At 39.3% G+C, this 26,574-nt stretch overlaps 1 protein-coding gene across 2 annotated transcripts in view; it reads right to left on the bottom strand.

The window, feature by feature from the left end:
• Positions 1-1,474: 1,474 nt before the first annotated feature.
• The window catches only part of KLHL15 (kelch like family member 15), a 49,145-nt gene continuing 24,045 nt past the window's right edge, over positions 1,475-26,574 (bottom strand). For both annotated transcript variants that reach the window (XM_012448843.3, XM_012448842.2), the window contains one exon: positions 1,475-6,758. In XM_012448843.3, coding sequence (XP_012304266.1) covers positions 5,649-6,758 — 1,110 coding nt within the window. In that variant the 3' untranslated portion in view covers positions 1,475-5,648. The remainder of the gene's footprint in view (positions 6,759-26,574) is intronic.

Raw genomic sequence — 26,574 nt, 5'->3', positions numbered from 1 at the left:
GATAATAATACAGGAAAGGTAAGAGGCATTTTTTGGGGGGAGATAATGGATTCAGGTTTACACTTGTTCAGTTTGAAATTCCAACACAACATGTGAGAGATGGTTGGAACTCTGGGTTGAGAAATACAGATTTGGTGGGTATCAGAATAAAAGTTGTAACCTGGGTGCAGTGGCTTGTGCCTGTAATCCCAGCACTCTGGGAGGCCAAGATGGGTGGATCATCTGAGGTCAGGAGTTCGAGACCAGCCTGTCCAACATGGTGAAACCCCATCTCTACTAACAATACAAAATTAGCTGGGCGTGGTGGCACTCGCCTATAATCCCAGCTACTTGGGAGACTGAGGCAGGAGAATGGCTCAAACCCAGGAGGAGGAAGTTGCAGTGAGCCGAGATTGCACCATTGAACTCCAGCTTGGGCAACAGAGTGAGACTCCATCTCAAAAAAACAAAAGGAAAAGAAAAGAAACCAGTTGTAGATGAAGCCATAGGTGTAGGTATGGATGAAGTAGTACAGAGTGTGTAAACTGAAAATAAAGCAGAGACAAAAACCCCAGGACACTGTAATCTCTCATCTGAATCACATTTGTCTGTTACATATGGAATTTGTCATTATGCTGCAATAAACATTTAGCTCGGTGCCTACTTACAAAGCATCATGCTAGATATGAGGCACAAAGAATGAAAAATCCTTTCACCCAAGAAGACTATGTGAACTAGCTGTGGAGAATCATGCCCAATTGTTCTGCAAAATGAAATTAAATAGAACTGTAGGTGTGCTGAGTGTAGAAGAGGCAATTAATTCAAGGGAAGAGCTAACACAGCTTTCAGGAGGGGAGGGAAATATCGGAGTTGGACTTTGCAAAATAAGTGGATTGTAACAAGCAGCGCAGGGGAAAGAAAGAAAAGTAATTTTAGGCTGGAAAGGAACACATGTAAAGATCACAATAGAATGGAGTGTAGGAAGTGGTGGGGAGAAAAAGGCTGGTAAGGTTGCCTGAGGCCAGGATCTAGATGCTTGGGAATCCTGCTGATATTTCTTAGGTGTCCATTTGAAAGATGGCACACACATGCCTATGTATACCCAAAGCCTCCCACCCAGTTCTGAATTTCAGAAATGCCTGTAAGACCAATGAATCAGAAATGCTAAAGGAAATCTAAAAATCAAACTAAGGCTTGAGGCTTGTAAATGCTTTTTCTCAGTTCTACATTTTCATTTTGCAAGACTGCAAAACTCTGTGTTAGAACTTTAATTACTTGGCTTCATTATAAAATTTCCATTGCATATAAGAGTATAAATAATTTCACTCTAATGCTCTCATTTGAATCTGTGGCTGAAAGCATTGGCAGAAATCACATTTTCATGGCACTTCCTTGGCATGTTGAAGGAAAACAAAATGTATTCTGCTAATCAAGTCATTAGTGACTTTGAAAGTGATGGATTAAATAAAAAAACAGAAAATAATCAGAGATGAAGTGTATTTTAAAGATTAAAAATATTTTATTTAAACTTTTCTTAATAAACACTTTTAACATTTTTTTTTTCAATTTAAAAACAGAATGGATAGCATAAACATGTTTGAATAGATTATATCCACGGCTTGGGAAAAATTACCTGACAAAAATGTAAAGGCTTTCAAAACAGGTATAAAAGGCAAACCTTAAATTATTCTAAGATTTTTATATCGGCCCTAGGATTATTTGACTACTGGCCCAAAATGTACCTAAAGGTCAAAATATTTTTCTATAGACAAAGTATTCCCAAGAGGTACAGGGCATATACAAGTTAGGTAGAAAATAACCTCTCCCAATCACCTCACTGGAACATTCCTTCAAAAAGCAAACACCTAATCCTTACTATATACTGATTAATAACATCTTAAATGCAGTTGTTCCCAAAATGTAAAAAGAAAATCTAAGAATTTAAGGGAGAAGAAAGTTGATGGCATTCTCCTCAATGTTAGTTGTGTAATATTGAAGTTATGCAGTGTACTGCAAGGATATGGTTTTCCATGAATTTATCTATTCCAGTCTATGCCTAGTGAATATTTGACTTTATAAACTCTGGATAAACTAATTTTTAGGACTTCCATTTTTAAGATAAATCTCTTTTTAGAAGATATTTATTCCCAAACCAACTCTAAATGTGACTGAACAAATATATGATCTCCAAAAACGTTCAGAATACGAAACAAAAATCAAAAATGTATAACAGGCAAACAAGAAAACTGGCACTAGCAGTTTTACTGCCATATAGCCCTCAATTATATCTGATTTACACTATTATCTATGTTGTGTTTTACTTTAAAATTTTAAATTATGAATTCTCAAAAGAGCTAGTCTCCTCTGAGATAGCTTATCAACTGAAACAACAATTTACATTATAAACTGAAATGTTATGACCTACACCCACATATACATATATAAAAATAGTCCCACTGAACGTTTGACATGTTTAGATTACGCAGCTCAAATAATCTGTTATAAAATATTTTAAAGCTTAGTTTCATGTAATTAAGACAAAACTCCATTTTTACCACTTCTCCCCACACAAAGCGTGTGTCCTTTACTATGACTCGAACAGGCTTCCCAGAATGAGGTGTCCAAAGGTGCTGCTTTAGAAAAGATAAGTGAAGGGCTCAGTCAGTATTTCACAAATTCTATTAACACTCACACAGAGCAGAGTAATGAGAACACAGAAAGCTGTCTCCAAAAAAGTTAGAATTATTAATTCTATTAGTTACGCTTTGCTTTTTAAAAACCAGTAGCATTTCTTCCAACACAAAACCTTCAATGTGAAAAACTTGCATTTTGTGAAAAGGTTTTAGTGCAAGGAATTTCTTTAAAATCAAAACTTAGAAGGCCAAAGACATGGAATAGAACAAATGGTTCTAATTAAGATGCAATTAACGAAGATCAGCTATTTTTGTGAACTCTGGCATTTAAAATATAAAGTGAAAATAACACGCATAAAGGTCATAACAATTACACTGTATATATCCAAATATCTTACTGATTTTTTTAAAAACTGCTTTTTTGAGCGTATATGTATATAAACAAAAATAATTCCAAATGAAGCACACACAAAATAAACTTGAAAAAACTGCTATGAAAAAATTCTCCATAGTTTAGTATAACAAAAATAAATCTCTCGCAGCAATTAAACCATAATTTTAAAAGGGAATGTAAGTTAATCATGGATTTAAAATAACCTAAATTAGAACTACATATAAACAGAGTTTTCTCATACATTCAGAACCCAAGCAACAGCAACTATTCTTAAAGCTCAAAACTGATCACAGCTAACATCAGGTCCGACGTGCCTTATGTGAAGCTGAACCCAGAGTTAGTTCAAGTTAAGATTTCACCAATTTTACAAAACATCAACTTTGATCTTGGTCTGTCTTTAAAATGGAAGACCAAGAATACTCAAATGTTTGCCCAGATGTCACCCTAACTAGGGCCATGAAGTCATATATAAGCAATTAAAGAGAACCACCACTATAATGTAAAGCCTTTGATTTGGATACCTGGTCTGATGGCTCTTTCTTGGTCTTTTCCAGCAAAAGACATCAATGAGGAAAATAATGAAGACGTTATTTTCTTTAAAGCAAAATAGTACACATACAAAGCCACTAAACTAATGTAGTAGAAAAAAATTTAATTGGCTTATTTATTCCTAGCTTTCAAAAATACTTTTTTAATGCAGAAAAACACTTTTACCCATATTACCATGAGAAACAAGATACCAAATTTCATGTTTGGAAAGTGTAAGTAAATGATAGGAACAGTTAATGAAAATTTAAGTCTCATAGATAAAATAAGATTATTATTGATTTCTGAAATCAATGCCAATGGTTTTCTTTTTCAAAAGCTACTTGCGTACCTGTTTCTTAAACCCAAATGCCTCCAATTTTGGAGTTTGAAGATCAGGTTTAATCTCATAGTATACCTAGTAACTGCAAAAAACAAAAACCCAAAAACCAAAGTCTTCACATTTCCATGACTTCACACTTGCATTTTATGTTCAATGGTGGCAGCAGCAAAAAAAAAAAAAAAAAAAAGTGAAACCAGAAAATTTATACATCAGCAGCCATATAGAAGGCATTGCAATATTGCACCAATATCCTAACACCTGGCAAGTTTTGCCAGAGTAGATCTAGTCTGTATCAGATATAGACTACTCATGCGAAAATGGCATCAATTTCAACGATCCACTCCCAGGTTATTCTTGCTGAACTTTGTCAACTATATTCTTTCCTTTGCATTTAAAGAGTTGAAAGGTGCAACTAATCCTATAACACTTACTATAAATGCTTTTAAACAGCTATTCTTGATCCATTCTGAAATTTGTGTTAGTAACCTTCATGCTAGTAGCTTTCAGTAAATGAAACGAAACCTGAGGACTTACATCCCTAGTCGCTGGATATTTTGTACAAAATAAACAAGTAGATATAACCAGTAACATCAGAATTCTATGTCTTATCTCTATGTCAAAACTGAGCTCAAATTTTCTAAGTTTCTACCTTCCATTCAATAACAAATGCAGCAGCCTTACTGAATGTAAAAAATGGGAGTTGCACTTACTTTTAAGGGGCCTTGATTTAGGAGTCTGGTATTACCTAAATGCTCTTTAAAAGTGCTTGCATGCTGCAGGGTCAGAACTTGTCATATACCACTCTGATTCTTACTAAAAACAGGGCAACGTTAAACAGACTGCAAAGAAAAACATTTTCAAAAAGAAAAGACACACATCGACAAAGAACACTAACATTTACTTTTGAAAATAAAATATAAAATATTAATTTTCATACCCATACATGTTTCAGAAATATAAGAAGTTCAAATATTACTGAATCAAGTATGGACTGAAGATAGGCTACTTTGATAGCAAATGAGGACTCCAGTTATTTTAACTTTCTAAAAATGTTAACACGTGAAAAGACGTTACATCTAAAATTCAACAAGTATGGCGAACTGTGTGTGCAAGTGCACTAGCTTAAAAATATAGAATCCTAACCACGCATAAAAGGGATGTGCCTTGTAATATTTATAGGTTGTATGCGAGTATGAATATGCTTTCACTAACACAATGCGAATAAGAGAAGGCAGCTTAGAAATAGTGTTTTGAATATAAAAAGTTAATTTTGTAGAAAATTTATATTTTTGCATTTTCAGCAAAAAGCCATGCAAAAAGGTCGAGTTTTAAATTTTTAAATAATAAAACCAAAAAGTTTAACAGACTGAAATACACTGAAATAAATGTTCAAAAAGGTTTCAGAGAGATAGGGACTGAAATCACATCCAGTGACACTTATCGGGTCTTCTCTTAGAAGATGCATGACTCCTACGCTAACATCTGAAAGAAATGTTTAAAGCAGAAAATCAATTTCCCAGATAAGTGGAGCAGTCTATTAAACTGCTTCTGGAAGGAGTTTCAAGAGCTAGCACTTAGAATTAACTTATTGCGTGAGTTTGAGGCCACTGAAAAGAAAAAAAGGATGCTAGCACAGAATGAAAAATTCTTACGATGTTAGACCAATGGCTTTGATAGTAAAACTGGTGAGGTTTTGCTTTATATGTTTTAATTAATTACTTTATTACAAACAAACACTTTGTTTGCCTCTTTGTTTTTTGGGAGAAGGATGTCGTTAGTTGCAACGCCTGACCTCATCCAGTACATAGTCCGGAAAATGCAGGTTGCATACTTGTAAACCATCCAGCTTGCAGGGCATCCGAGGGTACTCATCTTCCTTCCACTTGTTTTCATCAGGATCAAAAGTGAGAATGGAATCGCTGTAATGACCATTATAACAAAGGCCTCCAAGAACCATTATTTGTTTGTCCAGCACAGTCACACCATGGCCACTTCTACCAATCGGCATGGATGCCAAGATGGTCCACTGATCAGTCTCTGGGTTGTAGACTTCAGTAGAAGGGCATCCCTGAGATTCGAAAGAGGCCCTTAAGATCACACAGACGCCACCAAAGACATAAAGCTTGCCATTGTAAGAAATCATTTTGTGAAAGCATCTTGCGTAATTCATCTTGCTCTTATTCTCCCAACAGTTGGTAACTACTTGAGTTCTCCTGGTCCGTTGTTCTATGGTCCCTTCTTTGCTGGGGTCAAACACGCACACTTGCTTGGAGGTGGAAGATGAGGTGATTCCACCGGTGATAAACAACTTGTTATTGAGCACTGTCCCCTCATGTCCATATTTGTTAACTGGATAAGGATCCACAAATTCCCATTTATCATTGGTAATGTCGTATCTCTCAGTTGAATAGAAAGTCTCATCTCTGGTTCTGCCTGCTACGGCGTAAATAAATTTCCCAATAACACCAACAGCAAATTCGGAGCGTGGTACGGACATATCTGCCATCTGCAGCCAGGAGTTCTGTCTCGGATCATACCTGAATACTTTGGAAGAAGCATGGAATTCACCATCCGGGCCCAGCTCTTCCCCACCTAACAGGAACACAAAATTATTAACGATAGCAAGGCAGTCAGGTCGCAGAGGTACTTGGGGGCCTTCTAGCTCCCACCAGACTCTTGGTTTCTTTAAGAGAAGTATTTTACTGTTAACCATGCTATGTCCAATCATTCCTCGAAATACTGTAGTTTGCGGTTTTGCAGAACGGATGCGGCTTGACTTCATATCCAACAAAGGCTGCTGGTGAACATTCTGAAAGTAATTCAATGCTTGGTCAACTTCATAACGGAGCTGTCGGGAGTATCTATAAAATTCTGATGTCTTAACCTAAGAACACAAGAAAAAGATTTTGACCAAAGTAAAAAGCATCAATGGCAAACAAATCATCAAATCTTACTAACATGATCATCTTATGCTCACTTTACTAGAACTGCTTTTCCTGCTAAGATCACTTACTTTCTTTTGTTTTCTAAAAGCTTTTTTTTTTAAAAAATAGTATATTTTAAAATTTGTAATGATATGTACATTCCCAACCTTTTAAAAGTAAACGAACAATTAGGTACCTATTATGTCAAGCTGTGGGCTACAAGTAGGGGGTATGAGGACAAGTATAGTCTTTCAAAGTACAGGAAACCATATCCAGTTTTCTTAACCACAAGTAACACCACAAAGCCGTGACTGAATCATTTGGGGAGCTAAGTTAGTGAAAATTTAAATACATGTACAATTTCAGGTTTTTGACATAAAGACTTGGGGTCTGATATCAACTCCTGTAAGAATTCAGGCGTGGATGCGGTGGCTTACGCCTGTAATCCCAGCACTTTGAAAGGCCGAAGTGGGCAGATAACCTGAGGTCGGGAGTTCAAGACCAGCCTGATCAACACGGAGAAACACTGTCTCTACTAAAAATACAAAATTAGCTGGGCATGGTGGCACATGTCTGTAATCCCAGCTACTCAGGAGGCTGAGGCAGGAGAATTGCTTGAACCTGGGAGGCAGAGGTTGCGATGAGCCAAGATCATGCCATTGCACTCCAGCCTGGGTAACAACAAGAGTGAAACTCTGTCTCAAAAAAAAAAAAAAAAAAAAAAAATTCAGCAGATATTAGGTCAAATTTTTTAAATTTTATTTTAAAATTATTATTATCCTCATGCCTATAATCCCAGCACTTTGGGAGGCCGAGGTGGGCGATCACCTGAGGTCGGGAGTTCAAGACCACCCCAACCAACATGGAGAAATCCCTTCTCTACTAAAAATACAGAATTAGCTGGGCATGGTGGTGCATGCCTGTAATTGCAGCTACTCGGGAGGCTGAGGCCGGAGAATCCCTTGAACCTAGAAGGTGGAAGTTGCGCTGAGTCGAGATTGTGCCATTGCACTCCTGCCTGGGCAACAAGAGTGAAACTCCGTCTCAAAAAAAAATTATTATTACTACTATCTATTTTTAGAGATGGGGTCTTGGTGTTGTCCAGGCTGGTCTTGAGCTCCTGGCCTCAAGCGATACTCCTGTCTCAGCTTCCTGAGCTGCTGGGATGACAGGTGTGAGCCACTATGCCTGATAAACATTTTCCCTTTTGCTTTTGGAGCTGGAGCTACCTAATTATGATGACTACCAAGATTTCACAGAGCACTTTTGGCCAGGTGTGGTGGTTCATGCCTGTCATCCCAGCACTCTGGGAGGCCAAGGTGGGAGGATCACTTGAGACTGGGCAACAAAGCAAGACCTCATCTCTACAAAAACAATAAAAATAAAATAAAATTAAAATAAAATAAAAGCACTTTTGGCCAAGCGCAGTAGCTCATGCCTGTAATCCCAATGCTTTGGGAGGCTGAAGTGGGTGGATCACGAGGGTCAGAAAATTGAAACCATGCTGGCCAACAAGATGAAACCCCGTCTCTACTAAAAATACAAAAAATTAGCCAGATGTAGTGGCACACGCCTGTTGTCTCAGCTACTCAAGAGGCTGAGGCAGGAGAATTGCTTGAATCTGGGAGGTGGAGGTTACAGTGAGCTGAGACTGCACCACTGCACTCCAGCCTGGGAGACAGAGTGAGATTCCACCTCAAAAAATAAAAACAAAAAATAAAGCACTTTTAAATATTGTGCTAAGCGCTATAGGGAGAAACAAAAATAAGTATAAGATGTCATCTGTTTCCTTAAAGAACCTAGAATGTATTTGGGAAAGTGAAAACAAATACAAATTTACCAATAGGTAAGTAAGTCAGGTGACAATTAGGTATGAAGCCAAACAGCACATCTATGAGTACTGCAGAATTAGAGATATTAGAGATATTAGTTTCAAGAGAAACTTTGTGAAAGACGTAGGAAGTTGGAGACCAAGCAGAAAAATCCTGTGTCATAATAAGACAAGGATAAGAGGGTCTTAAATTTGGAAAATAGGAATTAGTATAGAGATTAAAATCTACAGACAACCATGAGAGATTAAAATCTACAGACAACCATGAGTGATTTGAAATAGGGTGAAAGAATGAAGACTCAAATGTGATTTGAGCATTTAGACTTAAGGTGATAGAGAATGTGGTGGTATCAATAAGGGAAAACAGGGAAGATGAGCTGGTTTGGGAGAGGTATTCATTTAACTTCATTGTTAGGGTGCTCAGGAGGAAATGTCTAAGAGCCTATTGGAAATCTGGGATGACAGCTTGGGAGGGAGTCAAAACCAGGTATATACATTTATGAGCTTCCTCCCTTTGCTTCTCTTTTTTCTTTCCTCCTTCCTTTCTTTAGTGCATTCATTACTTTATTTCTTGCCTTAGTCCAAAAAAGTGTTCAAAACAAAAAGCACAACAAATTTGTTTTAAATATTTTGTTAACTGTATTCAATGTAACTAATTTCCTTTGTAATGTCAGGCATTTTATCATTAAAATCATTATTTTGAGAAGTGGTCCTTCCATGAGCTTCACCAGATCAGCAAAGCAGTAAATGGCACAAAAAAGGCTGAGAAACCCTTGTCCAACTTCATAAGAGAGAAAACTAACACTGGCCAGGCACGGTGGCTCATGCCTGTAATCCCAGCACTTTGGGAGGCTGAGGCAGGCAGATCACCTGAGCTCAGGAGTTCAAAACCAGCCTGGCCAACACGGTGAAACCCTGTCTCAACTAAAACTACAAAATTAGCCGAGCGTGGTGGTGCAGGCCTGTAATCCCAGCTACTCGGGAGACTGAGGCAAAAGAATCTCTTGAACCAGGGAGGCGGCAGTTGTAGTGAGTTGAGATCACGCCACTTCACTCCAGCCTGGATGACAGAGTGAGACTCCATCTCAATGGAAAAAAAAGAAAAAGAAAAAAAAAACCTAACATTGTTACTGCACTGGGTGCTTTACATGTGCGTCTCACATTAATTTATTCCGCCTGTGAGTGTGAGATAACCATCCCTGTTTTCCTGATAAGAAAACTGAGGCTTAGAATGTTAAGTAATTTGCCCAAATTGTTTATGTAACTAAAACTGGTAGAGCTGGGATCTGAACCTTCAATAAGGGCAATTTTACCTCAAAGTTCATATAATTTCCAGAAGGTTACAACACAGCTTCCATTACTCTTTAGAAAAATCTTTACATTATATACTTATTTATTAAAACACTTAACATGTTCAATGAATGAGCCTAATGACCCCTCTTAAATAAAAGACAATATAATTGCTCTTAATAAAAAAATCAGTTCTATGAATTACAGTGATTGGGCATCCAGCCCAATTCTTCCTAGCACAAATAACTCTGGAAAAATCATAGGGAATGATGAATACTAGTAAACAAGTAATTTCAATAAAACAAATAATAAAGGAAAAAAGGTGAGAACCACCTAAGATCTTCTATTTTACTACTTTTACTTCATACATAAAAAGTTAAAGTGGGCTGGGCATGGTAGCTCACACAAACATTTTTGCATTCTGTGTTTTTTTGTGTATCATATTTATAAACAGAAAGAGTTCTTGCCATTCAAAAAAATGGTTCTCCATCAAAATGATTTTAAAAGCCCAGGAGTTCGAGACCAGCCTGAGCAACATGGTAAAACCTTGTCTCTACAAAAAATACAAAAATTAGCTGGGTGTGGTGGCACACGCCTGTAATCCCAGCTACTCAGGAGGCTGAGGCAGGAGAATTGCTTGAACCTGGGAGGCAAGGGTTGCAGTGACCCGAGATCATGGCACTGCACTCCAGCCTCGGTGACAGAGCGAGACTCCAAGACTCCATCTCGAAACAACAGAATCCCCACCCCCCAAAAAACAAGAAAAAAAACGAGAATTTTTTCATATTTTCATTTTCCATTGGTCTATAAATTGCCTAATAGTGTGCCTTACCTATTTTCTCATCTTTTTCTTATTGACTTACAGGAGCTAAAAGGCAATACTCTGAAAATCAACAAGAATCATAAACCTCAAATTAAATATTTAAGTGCCTACTGTGCACATCCGGTGGTCTGAGAGGTACACAGGTTTTCAAATAATAGAATCCTGTCCAGCATGGTAATTGAGCACCATGAAGTGATTAAGGATCCAATTTAGGAAATTTCTGACTTTGGCACTCATAAGCTGTGGCAGTCTTGGGCACATAGGTAAATATCTTTAAGCCCATATCCTCAACTGTATTACTGGGATAACACATTCATAACCCTATTACAGGAGAAAAGTGAGATTATGTGAAAAGGATTTAGTATGGTGCCTGTCATGTGGCAGTGTGCAAAAACTATCAGCTGTTATTAGCTATTATTAACGACCAGGGGATATTTGTGAAAGTGTCAGTCAGCTTTAATCAGTGCCTCTGATGACATGCTTTTGCCTGTGTAAAAATTTAGTGTTTAGAAGATAGAAGAGAAATGAGAGAAACTGTTACTTTGGACCTAATCCTCACTAGTGAAACATGATTGGTAACGTGCAAATGGGAGGAAGCTTTAGAGAAAGCAGCCATGTTGTTTGGAGATCAAGAAACAAAGGAAGGAGAATGCTGCACATATTGGATAGGCAGATTTCAAGTTTTTCAAAGGAAAATTAGGATCAATTCCAAGATCAGAAACTGTAAGGAAGCTCAATAAGGCTTGGAAGCTCTCAAAAGCATAATGCTGACTGCATAATTGCAAAATACACTTATAAGAGGAAGAAAAGGGGAAAGTATCTAAAAACTCTGATGTGCTGCACAGAGAGCTTTCTGGAATTCAGATGTTAAAAAACCACTTACAACAGATGGTAAAAATTGGGCACAAAAAGCAAGTATTATAACGAGTGAAATAAAGCTACAAGAATATAGTGAATAAGGCTAAAGCCTCAGGACGAACTGTGACTTTACAAAGAGATATGGAATAAATGGCATTTTATATGTTAAAGAGTGAACCCCACCCCCATTGGGTGGTTAATGTAATATTAACAAATAACAGAGAGAAACAACCCTACTCCTATTTTATTTCCATTCTCAGCTAATAATGTCTTATTCTTTCCAATCTGAGGATTAAATACAATTACTAAGAAGAAACTTAAATCCAAGACGGTTGAGAACAAAAAGAAAAACTAGCTAGTTATTCTCACCAAGTTCAAGTCATTCGATCTCACAAATCATGTCCTGGGATCCTGAGGCTTCGTAGATAAGGCTGCGTAATTGCTTTCTGCAATCTGTGTGGAATCGTGATGAATGGGACAGGACTAGAAGCCAGACAGATTCCTGACTACAGACTGGTTAGCCTGAGGTAGATCCTGTGTCGCTGAAAAACAGCCCTTGAAAACAAAAAAGCGCCCCACACTTGGAGGCAGCATGAACTCACTGGGTAATGCCAAGGCTGACCCAGTTTCCTGCTGAATTTTTGATGATGTAACAGCACTGATAGAGAATGAGAGAACCTATGACTTCAGCCAAGTAATAATCAACAATGTCTACTCATAAAGAAAAGAGTAACACCAGGGACTCATGAACCACGTGAAGTTCAGTAATAACTGTGTGTTAATGCATTTGAAGGGCAGGGTGAGGTGACTGGAAGTCCATAGTTTTTATCAGGTGCTCCAGGGACCCATGAACTCCAAATGTAAAGCTTTAACTGACTATCCTCAATATGAACCGAAGTGATATGGCAGCCATAGGAGCTAACAAAACTGTAAAATAAATTAAAAGAACAGATAATCCTGGCTAGGCGCAGTGGCTGACACCTGTAATCTCAGCACTTTGGGAAGTCAAGGAGGGCACATTACTTGAGATCAGGAGTTTGAGATCAGCCTGGGCAACATGGCGAAATCTTGTCTCAATAATAATAATAATAATAATACAAAAATTAGCTAGGCATAGTGGCATGCACCTGTGGTCCCAGCTACTTGGGAGGCTGAGGTGGGAGAATAGAATAGCTTGAGCCCAGGCTGAGGTTGCAGTGAGCCATGACAGTGCCACTGCACTCCAGCCTGGGTAAAAGAGTGAGACCTTGTCTCAAAATAAAAAAAAGAAAGAAAGAAAACAGACAATCTCATCCTCTCCATTCAGCCAAAACCACAACCAAGACAGTGTTCCATTATATCATTATACTATTAAACACTGACAAAGTGGACCACATCTGGAAGACAGTGAAGGAATCCAAAAGGAGAACACGCTCAAATGGGTGAGGAATGTTTCAATACAAGAGAAGACTCAGAAAGATGGCAACTATTTTCAGGACCAGTAAGTGAAGTTAAAAGGGATCTTACGCCAATGTAAGAAAAAGTTCTGTAGTAAGAACTGTCAAAAGAATGGATGCTCATTGCATTATTGTTTGTAAGAACACAAAAACTGGAAATAACTCAAATTACCTATCAATAAGACATTGGTTGGATAAACTCTGGTATATACCATATGCAGCTGTGAAAAAGAGCGAGGTTAATCCATATGCACTAACACAGATATTCAAAATGTTAAATGACAAAACTGCAGAACAAAATGTATAATATTCTCAAAAAATAAAAACGGACTGTTTTGTAGTCAACTGCGTATGTAGGAAAAAAATGTCTGTAAGGCTGGGCGTGGTGGCTCACGCCTGTAATCCTAGCACTTTGGGAGGCCGAGGTGGGTGGATCACCTGAGGTCAGGAGTTCAAGACCAGCCTGGCCATCATGGTGAAACCCCATATCTAAAAAAAATTAATTAATTAAAAAAAAAAGTCTGTATACACAGAAAATGTATGGTTACCAGTGATCTCTTGGGGACTTGCCCTTTTTCGATTATATACAGGTTGGTCTTGGGATTTTTCTTTTTACAAAGACCATGTCTCTGTTTTGTAATAAGAAAAAGGTTGGCCAGGTGCGGTGGCTCATGTCTGTAATCCCAGCACTTTGGGAGGCTGAGGGAGGCGGATCACCTGAGGTCAGGAGTTTGAGACCAGCCTGGCCAACATGGCGAAACCCCATCTCTACTAAAAAATACAAAAATGAGCCAGGCATCATGGTTGGCACCTGTAATCCCAGCTACTTGGGAGGCTGAGACAGGAGAACTGCTTGAACCCAGGAGCAGAGGTTGCAGTGAGCCAAGATCACACCACTGCACTCCAGCCTGGGCGACAGAGTGAGACTCTATCATAAAAAAAAAAAAAAGTGTTATGGATATTATTTCCCCAAAAAAAAAAGTGTTATGGATATTATTTCCCCCAAGTCAAGGACTGTAGCTCCCAGAGCCAGTGAGCATCCCATCACTGGAGGCAGTCCAGGTGTAACCGTGTATCAGGAGCGCTGGAGAGGGATTCCAGCATCCCATGAAAGACTAGGCCAGATGCTCTTAACAGCCTTCCTTCCTTCTACCTTGCAACTTCAGGCTCTTGTCGATATCATCAAATTGGAGTCATTTACCAGCCTTTCACTTTACACCCAATCTTCTGATCTCTCTGTCCTCTCTCCATTCACTCTATTGTGCTCCTCTGAAATCTGGGTTCCAAAGAGTTTACGAGAATCACTTCAACTCTGTTAATGTCCAAATCAAAGCTACATATCTTTATCTAATTTGTTTTACTTCTAAGCCCCCAATAATGGAAAACGTGCCTTTTGAGACAGCTAACTGTTCCATCAAAGAAATTTATCTCTTATTTCTCTTTGCCAAGCTAGTTCTACGTCTGCCCCGCTCTTTTCCCAAAGCTATTCACTGCTGTGATTTGCCTCTAAAACCACACATCATCATTAAGCATAACCAGTTTCTTCTTTCATTATAGAAATGGGAAATTAATGCCTCTCTGATAATCCTGGACAAAGCAATTACAGATATACTCAACTTTGAAACAAAAGGCATAGGGCTGAAATCTTCTCTGTGAATGGAAAAATTTAAAACACATTAATGATGGGAGCTATCCAAAAAGAAACACATGGCTCATCTTTCCATAGAGAAGGCACTTCTCTCATCCTTCATTCCTCACATATCAGTTTAACTATCTGTGTATCAGGTGTTCTCTAAGAGGTATGGAAAGAATGACATATCTTTCATGTTCTGAATAACTCTCCTTTACCTTTCATAGGATTAAATAGCTGTCATTTTTTTTTTGGTCATGTTTTAAAGCTTGGAAAGAATACATTACCACTTTTCTTGCTTTGATGCTTTAAGAAATTGTATTATGAAAAACATTTTGTCCTATTCTGAATATATTATATAATTATATATATAATTACAGTGGTCTGAAAAAAATTCTTTTTTAAATTTACTTATTATTTAATAAAACAGATATTGGGTCTTACTATATTACCCAGGCTGGTCTTAAACTCCTGAGCTGAAGTGATCTTCCCACCTCGGCCTCCCAAAGTGCTGAAATTACAGGCATGAGCCACCATGATCAGCCTGAAAATTTAAATTGGCCATTTCCTCTAAACATCTTTTAGATTAATGTAATTGTGTATGCACATATGCATATAGTTGACAATGAAGTGTGACAAATGATTTTGAATACAGTTCCTGTAAATATGTATATACACGTACACACACATATATACACACACACACAAATGTATATTAAGTTGAAGAAATGATAACTAGCTATTATTGCTGGGCAAAAATTTCATGTTTCGCCATTCACTGTCAAAATGTTACATAATCCATGATATTCAAGCTCTTACGTTTTAAAGGTAATTTGTATATATCACCCTTAATTTTGAGAGAATTAAAATGAAACTTGCAATCTAATTCAAATAGGCATTTCCACTGAGCTTACTACCTTTATTTCATTAAAAAATCTGAATTGAAAAAAAAATCTATTCAAACTGACTACAGTCTATAATTATTTTAGGCTTTTAGTCAGCCATTTTTTTTTTTTTTTTTGAGATGGAGTCTCGTTGTTTCCCAGGGTGGAGTGCAGTGGTTCGATCAGCTCACCGCAACCTCTGCCTCCAGGGTTCAAGCAATTCTCCTGTCTCAGCCTACCAAGTAGCTGGGATTACAGGCGCATGCCACCATGTCCGGATAATTTTTGTATTTTTAGGAGAGATGGGGTTTCACTATGTTGGCCAGGCTGGTCTCAAACTCCTGACTTCATAATCTGCCCACCTTGGCCTCCCAAAGTCCTGGGATTACAGGCATGAGCCACTTTGCCCAGCCTAGCCAGCCAATTTAAGATACTATAAGCTGTCTCACTTTTTGAAATAATTTTTTTTTTTTGAAAAGGAGTTTTCCTCTTGTTGCCCAAGCTGGAGTGCAATGGCGTGATCTCAGCTCACTGCAACCTCTGCCTGCCAGGTTCAAGATGTTCTCCTGCCTCAGCCTCCTGAGTAGCTGGGATTATAGGCACATGCCATCACGCCCAGCTGATTTTTTTGTATTTTTAGTAGAAACAGGGTTTCACCGTATTAGCCAGGCTGGTCTCGAACTCCTGACCTCAGGTGATCTGCCTGCCTTGGCCTCCCAAAGTGCTGGGATTACAAGCATGAGCCACCGCACGGCCGCAAAATAATTTTTAAAATATTCAATATACTTATACTGAATCTAATAAAATACCTTTTATTAGTTTATGTATCAGAGGGATGGGGGGGGCAATTCCTGAACTTAAGATGGGTGTCCAGCCCTATAAAAGAGGTTAGTTGTGTGAACAGATACCTCTGGCCCTTTCTACATCCAAAAAATGCTAACCTAATCGTCAGAATGACAAGTATAAGGAGGTATCAAGACTCAGTCTTGGTTGTCAGTTTTATCATTCCCTCCCCACCATGATGCAATCTTCCTGAGTAGTTACTATCGTGGTGCTTTAATGCTGAAACAAATCATCCATATCAGGCCGGGTGCAGTGACTCACACCTGTAATTCCAGCACTTTGGGAGGCTGAGGCAGATGGATCACCTGAGGTCAGGAGTTCGAGACCAGCCTGGGCAACATGACGAACCCTCGTCTCTACTAAAAAATGCAAAAACCAGCTGGGCGTGGTGGCGGGCACCTGTAATGCCAGCTACTCAGGAGGCTGAGGTAGGAGAATCGCTTGAACCCAGGAGGCAAAGGTTGCAGTGAGCCAAGGTATCTCGCCACTGCACTCCAGCCTGGAGCAGTCTTTAGATGCTATATTGCAAAACTATCTACCCTGGTATGAGAAGTGTTTGTTTATAAAATCTTGCTCAGAACTAAAGCTAATATTGATTTACGTAAAACAAAATCATTACAAAAGAAACTACGTTCAAGATGCTTTTAATTAATCCCTTTGTCCTGAAGAGAACTGAGGTAATGATCAGGGATAAAGCTATGAAAAATCAGTTCATGCTAAGCACAAATCCTTTCAGTAATATTGTAATTATAGTCAAATATCAAATGGTAAACAAAGACAAATTGTAGTAAGGATTTACCCACCCTCTCCTCTCCAAGCAGGCAAGAGTCAAAAGGGAACTGAACTTCAGAAGTAAAGTGACCAGGGTAAGTAAGGGTAAGGGAGAGGCCCCCTCAGGGCAAGATTCTAAGAGTTTAAGCACAATTTGGTAAAGTTTTCTATTCCTTCAACTCTATCTAGAGTAAAAAATATTTAAAAAATAAATGTGCTTAGAAAGTGTAATTTCCTTCCAATTTCAGTGCATAGAACACTATTAGAAACTTAAGCAGCTGGGCATGGTGGTGTACCCCTGTAGGCCCAGCTACACAGGAAGCCGAAGTGGGAGGACTGCTGGAGCACAGGGATTCAAGGCAGCAGTGAGCTATGATGGTGCCACTGCACTCCAGCCTGGGTGACAAAGCAAGACCTCGTCTCTAAAAAAAATTTTTTTGGCTGGGCGCGGTGGCTCATGCCTGTAGACCCGCACTCTGGGAGGCGGGTGGGTCACCTGAGCTCAGGAGTTCTGAGACCAGCCTGGCCAACATGGTGAAACCCCACCTCTACTAAAAATACAAAAATTAGCTGGGCACGGTGGTGCGTGCCTATGATCCCAGCTACTCAGGAGGCTGAGGCAGGAGAATCACTTGAACCCAGGAGGCAGAGGTTGTAGTGAGCTGAGATTGTGCCATTGCACTCCAGCCTCAGCTATAAAGTGAGACTCAGTCTCAAAAAAAAATTTTAATTTTAGAAAAAGAAACAAGCCTCAGTCAAGCGCCATGGCTCATGCCTGTAATCCCAACATTTTGGGAGGCTGAGACGAAGGATGGCTTGAGGCCAGGAGTTGAGACCACATTGACAAACACGGCAAAACGCCATCCCTACCAGAAAACAAACAAACAAAAAAACCCCAACAAGCCTCAAAGGTAAAAAATAATGCATCTTTTAAAAAGACTTAAGACCATCTTTTTATTTTCTGATTATACTAATATTTAGATAGTACTATTAAGTTCTAGAATTCACAACTTATGAGGGATTTTTTTCCTATTTATTTATTTATTTTATTTATTTATTTTTGAGATGGAGTCTTGCTCTATCGCCAGGCTGGAGCGCAGTGGCACAATCTCAGTTCACTGCAACCTCCACCTCCCGGGTTCATGCGATTCTTCTGCCTCAGCCTCCCGAGTAGCTGGGACCACAGGTGCGTGCCACCATGCCCGGCCTACTATTTATGATAGAACAGGAAACCAAATAAAAGATTTCATCCTAAAACTAACTTTTGAATGAGCAATGCTTACCTATTACACAAGTCGCATTTTCTGAGTAATAAATTTGAAAACAGAACTTGAAAGCCTAAACTCTCAGTACTTCCCCCATTCCTTTCCTGCTTCAAACCTTTTCTCCAGTCATTTCCAGACTCTCTGATCCTTTTCAATTTCTGCTTATCACTTTTTCCTCCAATTTCTTAAAAGGGTTTTCTCCTTTTATACGTCAACAAAGCTGTCCCTGTTCCATGACTTTCTTTTTAATTTCCAATTCTCCTATGCTTGTTTTCATCCATTTTATTTAAAAAGAAAACCAGCAAGTAAGACTGAATTTTTCAACTTGATTTTCAATAGCTTCCTCCTTTCTGCTTAATACACTCCCAAGATACTATCTTTCCCGGGGCTCTGATAGCAGTCCACAACTAGATTACAGTCACTCTTCAGGAACCTGTGAACCTGGAGTGAATGCAAGGCAGAGGTGGAAAATAAGAGCATTCTACGTCTATACATAAAAGGCAGAAAACTTCGGAGAAGAAAAACACCTCGGGTGATTTTTAAAGAACTGTACATGTGTTAATTACAATCTTTCAAGTCCATGGGGTTGGGTAGGAGGGGTTGGCAAAAAGGAGTCTGATGCAGAAAAAGACATTAAGTTAACTGAGAAAGTACAATTAACCCACTGACCTAGTTTCCAACAGAAAACCTGCTCATCTCTATGTTTTCACTCTAAAAGGCAAGAAAGTTGATTGTTAGTTTAAGCAATTTCAGGTTCTAGCTGTGTATTATATAGTATCTGAAGGAGATTTAAAACTTTTTCAAAAACTCAAGCTTATTAGGAATTCTAATCAAATTTCACATTCAAAATACAGGATACTATCTTTAAAAAAGTTTGTTACTGTCAAACAGCACTGCTTATATTTCTCATGTACTTCTAAAACTGAGGGTTAGAGGGAAATTTCTACTTCTCTAGATTTATCTGGCTCTAGCTGAAGTCATTAGATATAAATGAACTTTTTTTTTTTTTTTTTTCAAAAAGAGTTTTTGGCTGAATGATAACACTGCAGGTAATGGTTTGGTTCCTGGACAGAAATTTTGCATTGATCAAGTGCTGGATTAGTCAAAACATGTTCCAATGCCTAAGTGAAGGAATTCTGGAGAGGCATACAGCACCTACACTTTACAAAGACGTGGCTTTGCCCAGTCAATTTCATTTACCAAATGGGTTGTACCTCAATTAACCAGAACAGCATACCACCTAAGCATGAGACTAAGGACAATAAATGTCCTCATGTGTCATATGCTATTGTTAATACTATGCAGGTCAACTATGCTGATAGAGAAAATATGTGGAAGGTTATCAGTGTTTCATGAAGACAAGTTCTGAGAGCTACTACATTCTAAGTAATGTATACTTTGGTTACCTAATTTGTCATTTTTGAATTCTGTCAGTTTTAAGGTGAGTCCAGGACACCTTATCTCCACTTTAAAATGTAGCTTTTCAAGCCACAAATTCAGCTTGGGCGACATAGCAAAATCCCATGTCTACAAAAAATTAACCAGGCATGGTCATGTGCACCTGTAATGCAAGTTACTCAGGAGGCTGAGGTGGGAGGATCACTAGAGTCCAGGCGACGGAGCGAGAACCTGTCTCCCCCCAAAAAAAAAAAAAAAAAAAAAAAAAAAAAGACACAAATTCTACTCCTTAAATTAGATATATATATTTTTAAGTGTTAAAAAGCTTTTCTGGCCAGGCATGATGGCTCATGCCTGTAATCCCAACACTTTGGGAGGCCGAGGTGGACGGATCATCTAAGGTCAGGAGTTCGAGACCTGCCTGGCCAACATGGGTAAAACCCAGTTTCTACTAAAAATACAAAATTAGCCAGGTGTAGTGGTACACACCTGTAATCCCAGCTACTCGGGAGGCTGAAGCAGGAGAACTGCTTGAACCTGGGAGGCAGAGGTTGCAGTAAGCCAAGAATGCATCACTGTACTCCAGCCTGAGCAACAGAGCGAGACTCCATCTCAAAAAAATAAAAAAATAAAAATAAAAAGCTTACCTGAGGTATTAATTTTTACTGATGCTTAGATTTTCCCAAATAGTGAACAGCTATCAAAATTATCTCAAAGTTGTGAATATTCTTAAAGTACATTATGGGGTCTCAATACCATGAGCCAGTTTATAAAAAAAAAAATTTGGAATAAGCATGATGTCTTTATTTAAAGCAGAACACTCCTATATAATCTACTTCCTTAATAGCCAATGAAAAATCAACTATAAAATTCTAAATACAAAGCTGAACCAGTGTGTTTTTTATCTTAATAGGATTTAAAATAGATTTCTCTTTCCCTTTGAAAAATTGAAAGATTTTACAATTATGAAGATACTGTACTTTACATATTAACACCATTTCTAAGGGGACCATTGGGATGCTGAATCTTACCTTATGCATATTTATGATACTGAAGATATCCTGGGTTCAAAAATATTAAAATGTCAATGTACTAAAGAATCAACATATGGATATTTTAATGAATAATTGAATAATTTTGGTTAAAAAAATCTTTTACGTACAAAAAAGTCAAGTATAAGCCGAGTGTGGTGGCTCACACCTGTAACCCAAGCACTTTGGGAGGCCAAGGTGGGCAGATCACCTGAGGTCAGGAGTTTAAGACCAGCATGACCAGCATGGCCAACATGGCGAAACCCCATCTCTACTAAAAATACAAAAATTAGCTGGCCATGGTGTCACACGCCTGTAATTCCAGCTACTCGGGAGGCTAAGGCAGGAGAATCGAACCTGGGAGGCAAAGGTTGCAGTGAGCCAAGATCATCCCACTGCACTCCAACCTGGGAGACAGAGCAAGACTCCATTTCAAAAAAAAAAAAAAAAGTCAAGTATAATATGCATTTTGTCAAATATATATTTACTTCATAAAATGTTTTCAATAAAACAATAATTGTTCTTTAAAATCTAAAGACCAAAGAAAGCAGTTTTAACTATTTAAATCTTCACATCACTGAAATTCAGAATGACAAATGTCAGGTCTTATCTCTGTTAACATGTGCAAAGACCATCAGAGCTAGTAAAAATGTATGCCACAGGCTGGGCACAGTGGCTCACACCTGTAATCCCAGCACTTTGGGAAGCCAAGGCGGGCGGATCACGAGGTCAAGAGACCGAGACCATCCTGGCCAACATGGTGAAACCCGTCTCCACTAAAAATACTAAAAATAAAAAAAAATTAGCTGGGCGTGGCAGCACACGCCTGTAGTCCCGGGTACTCGGGAGGCTGAGGCAGGATAATTGCTTGAACCTGACAGGCAGAGGTTGCAGTGAGCTGAGATTGCGCCACTGCACTCCAGCCTGGCAACAGAAGCGAGACTGTCTCAAAAAAAAAAAAAAAAAAAAAAAAAAAAAGGCCAGGCGCAGTGGCTCACATCTGTAATCCCAGCACTTTGGGAGGCTAAGGCGGGGGGATCACGAGGTCAGGAGTTCAAGACCAGACTGGCCAACATGGTGAAACCCAGTCTCTACTAAAAAATACAAAAAAAAAAAAAAAAAAAAAAAATTAGCTGGTCATGGTGGCTCATGCCTGTAATCCCAGCTACTTGGAAGGCTGAGGTAGGAGAACTGCTTGAACTGGGACCCGGGAGGCGGAGGTTGCAATGAGCCGATACTACACCACTGCACTCCAGCCTGGGCTACAGAGCATGACTCCACCTCAAAAGAAAAAAAAAATGCCACAGACATTTGTGTAAGTAAAAACTGAAACTGTAGTCTAGTTTTAAAAAAAACTAGGAATCCACTATAGATCATGTAAGTCACAAGAACCCTTAAACTATGTCAAAAGAACAAGATCCTTACAATTTCAATTTCTTTGATTATTCAGTGAAAACCCAAGATACATGCTTTCATATCAAAGTTTTCCCACACTTTATATATATATTTTTTCAGTGCCATTAAATTTCCTAGGCTACGTTTTCCTTTATTTTTTTTGGAGGTGGGGAGGGAGGGACAGGTTCTCATTTTATTGTCCAGGCTGGAGTGCAGTGGTGCAATCATAGCTCACTGCAACCTCAACTTTCCGGGCTCAAGCAATCCTCCCACCTCAACCTCCCCAGTTGCTGGGAATCCAGGCATACGCCACCACACCCAAATAATTGTTAAAATTTTTGGAGAGACAGGTTTGCCTGTGTTGCTGCTTAGGCTGGTCCCCAACTCCTGGACTCAAATGATCTTCCCGCCTAAGATTCCCAAAGTGCTGGGATTACAGGGGTAAGCCACCTGCCTGGCCCTTCAGCTATGTTTTGCTCCTGTAAACACCTTAGAATTTTTACAACTCTGTAACACGAACCTGCCCCTTAGGCTATGTTTTGTTAATGCAAACAGCTTAGAATTTTCATAGCTCTGTAACAACTTCTTAATGACCCAGGCTGGGTCCCAGGTTAACAGCATGCTTCCTGCACTTTAGGGTCTTCTCCTTATTCTATTAGCTGTAACAGGAAGTCCCAGATTGGGAAGCAAGCTGCCTCGGCTTTCAGTCTGAACAGTGCCACTTGGTTTGGAATAAGATCTTTAACCTTTCTGAGCCTGTTTCTTTATCTACAAAACGGGAATAACATGTAGATGTTACCCATATGTAGAGTAGAGCACTTAGTGAATGACCTAGCATAAATGTCTCTGTGTGTGTGTGTGTATGTCTGTTTTCAGATAAACAGTATCACCGCCTGTAAGAAACTCAGTGAGGAAATTTGGAAGCCTTGGCCTCTTTGGTGATGGTCCCATAGAATACTTAGTACAAAAATTACGACAATCTGGCCAGGCATGGTGGCTCACGTCTGTAATCCCAGCACTTTGGGAGGCTGAGGCAGGAGGATCACTTGAGGCCAGCTCAAGGCCAGCTCAAACCAGCCCAGGCAACATAGTGGATCCTGTATCTACAGAAAAATTTTAAAAATTATAAAAGAAAAAAGTATACTAAAAAAAAGAAAACAGAAAGTTAAGACAATCTTACCTTCACCTAAGGAGAAAATCCAGTAGAGGACTATACAGATACTGCAGAAGAATAAACCCAAAGATTTCAGCACAGCTAGAGGACAAGATTTGGGTCCCTGGAACAAATTGGGGCTTTTCCTTGGGTTGAGGCAGAATGTCTCCTTCCCTACTCTATTAAGTCACTGCTCAAATCTGTTACTACCAAAGGAAGAATTAAGAATCAATCCCGGGCGTGGTGGCTCACACCTGTAATCCCAGCACACTGGGAGGCCAAGGCGGGTGAATCACAAGGTCAGGAGTTCAAGACCAGCCTGGCCAACATGGTGAAACCCCGTCTCTCTTAAAAATACAAAAAATTCGCTGGGCGTAGTGGCAGGCGCCTGTAATCCCAGCTACTTGGGAGGCTGAGGCAGAAGAATCACTTGAACCCAGGAGGCAGAGGTTGCAGTGAGCCAAGACTGCACCACGCAGGCAACAGAGTGAGACTCCGTTACAAAAAAAACAAAAAACAAAAAACTCCATGGGTTCCTTCCCCAAGCTTTTTATAGTTGCTTTTTATTTTTCTGAGGCCAAAGAAAAGATCCTGACAAAAAGATGCTATACTCAGTTAACAGTTATCTTTATCAGCTACTCCACAGAATCATTAGGTAGGTGAAAGTTCATTTAACACTAACTGTACATAACGTTTCTAAAGGCTAGGAATCTGGTAGAAGGGTTAAGTACGTGAGAAAGCCTATTTATCGTATGCACATTCAGACAGTTTCTAATGAACAACTCATCTTAACTTCTAGAGCAGTACTGTGTGATAAAAATAGAATCTGAGCCACAAATGTGAGTCAAAGATGAAATTTTACATTTTCTAGTACATTTCAAAAAGTAAAAAGGACAGGCTGGGCACGGTGGCTCATGCCTGTAATCCCAGCACTTTTGGAGGCTGAGGCAGGCAAATCGCAAGGTCAAGAGTTTGAGACCAGCCTGGCCAACGTGGTGAAACCCCATCTCTACAAAAATACAAAAATTACTGCCGGGTGTGGAGGCTCATGCCTGTAATCCCAGTACTTTGGGAGGCTGAGGCAGGTGGATCATGAGGTCCGGAGTTCAAGACCAGCCTGGCCAAGATGGTGAAACCCTGTCTCTTCTTAAAAAAAAAAAAAAAAATTAGCTGGGTGTGGTGGTGGACACTTGTAATCCATTACTGAGGAGGCTAAGGCAGGAGAGTTGCTTGAACCTGGGTGGCAGAGGTTGCAGCGAGCTGAGACTGTGCCATTGCACTCCAGCCTGGGCGACAGAGCAAGACTCTTGTCTCCCAAAAAAACAACAAAAAAAGTGAAGTTGATTTTAATAATATATTTGTTGAACTCAATATACCTAAAATATGTAACCAATATAAAAATTATTGAGGTAATTTATATTCGTTTTATCATCCTAGTCTTTGAAATCTCAATTCAGACTAGCCACATTACAAGAGTTCAAGAGCCACACGTGGTGACCATATTGAATAGTACAGTTCTAGAGTCACTGCCACTTTAGCTAGTTTTTAATCCCAATAAATTAAATCAAAGTGTTCTAAACCAAAAGGAGGGAGGGGATTTTAGGAATCTAAAAGAAACCTAACACAGAATAGTGTGAACAAAATTCTTGATGATTTTAGTCCTAGAATTGAGCTATTTCTCTTCATAATACAAGTTCATAAAAACTACTTGCAACTTTGATTAAGTAGTTTTCTAAGTTTTTTTCTGGCATTCAACATTTTCCTGTAACTGTCCTGAAAAACATGGTGCTAAAAAGATGTGTTAATAGAAAATAAAGGGAATAGAGGAACTAAGTTAACAGCAACACAAAGAAGTTATCAGACACACTCATAATGTAGGACACATTGAGACAACTGGTGGTCTGGTCTTTCTCAAAAAAAAAAAAAAAAAAGGAAAGGCTGGGCACGGTAGCTCACACCTGTAATCCCAGCATCCCAACACTTTGGGAGGCCGAGGCGAGTGGATCACCTGAGGTCGGGAGTTCAAGACCAGTCTGACCAACAGAGAGAAACCCTGTGTCTACTAAAAATACAAAATTAGCCAGGCGTGGTGGCGCATGCCTGTAATCCCAGCTACTCAGGAGGCAGAGGCAGGAAAATAGCTTGACCCCGGGAGGTGGAGGTTGCAGCAAGCTGAAATTGTGCCACTGCACTCCAGCCTGGGCAACAAGACCGAAACTCCACGTCAAAAAAAAAAAAAAAAAGCAAAGAGCAGTTCTAGATGAAGAAAGATTAGACAATGATATTAGGGTCTTCCTAATTTGCCTAGGTGGAATAGTATTTTAGTACTGCAGTTAAGTAGGAAAAAGTCCTTATTCTTAGGAGAAGCATGTTAAGTAATTGGGAGGTGTCATCTTGATGTTTATAACTTTTTTCTTTTTTTTTTTTTTTGAGACGGAGTTTCACTCTTGTTACCCAGGCTGGAGTGCAATGGCGCGATCTCGGCTCACCGCAACCTCTGCCTCCTGGGTTCAGGCAATTCTCCTGCCTCAGCCTCCTGAGTAGCTGGGATTACAGGCACGCGCCACCATGCCCAGCTAATTTTTTGTATTTTTAGTAGAGACGGGGTTTCACCATGTTGACCAGGATGGTCTCGATCTCTTGACCTCATGATCCACCCGCCTCGGCCTCCCAAACTGCTGGGATTACAGGCGTGAGCCACCGCGCCCAGCCTATAACTTATTTTCAAAGGTTCGACCAAGAAAAAAATCTATATGAAGCAAATAAAGCAATTATTAACAGTTCTTGAATCTAAGTGATAGCTATATAAGCAGTCATCATACTCTACTCAACTTTTTGTATGTCTGAACATCCTCATAGATTGAGAGACATAGGCCAGGCATGGTGGCTCACATCTCTCAACACTTCGGGAGGCCAGGCCGAGAGGATTACTTTAGGTCAGGGGCTTCAGAACAGCCTGGGCAATGTAGTGAAACCCCATTTCTTAAAAAAAAATTATTTTTAATTACCCAGGCGGGAGGGATTTTTAATTACCCAGGCGGGACTGACGTGGGAGGATCACTTGAGCCCAGGAGATGGAGGCTGCAGTGAGCCATGATTGTGCCACTGCACTCCAGCCTGGGTGACAGCAACACCCTGTCTCCAAAAAAAATAAAACAAAACAAAACA

This window comes from Aotus nancymaae, unplaced genomic scaffold, assembly GCF_030222135.1.
Source record: "Aotus nancymaae isolate 86718 unplaced genomic scaffold, 86718_ANA_hifiasm-v0.15.2.pri h1tg000058l, whole genome shotgun sequence".
NCBI classification, from domain to species: domain Eukaryota; kingdom Metazoa; phylum Chordata; class Mammalia; order Primates; family Aotidae; genus Aotus; species Aotus nancymaae.
This window is presented reverse-complemented; position numbering and strand designations above follow the sequence as displayed.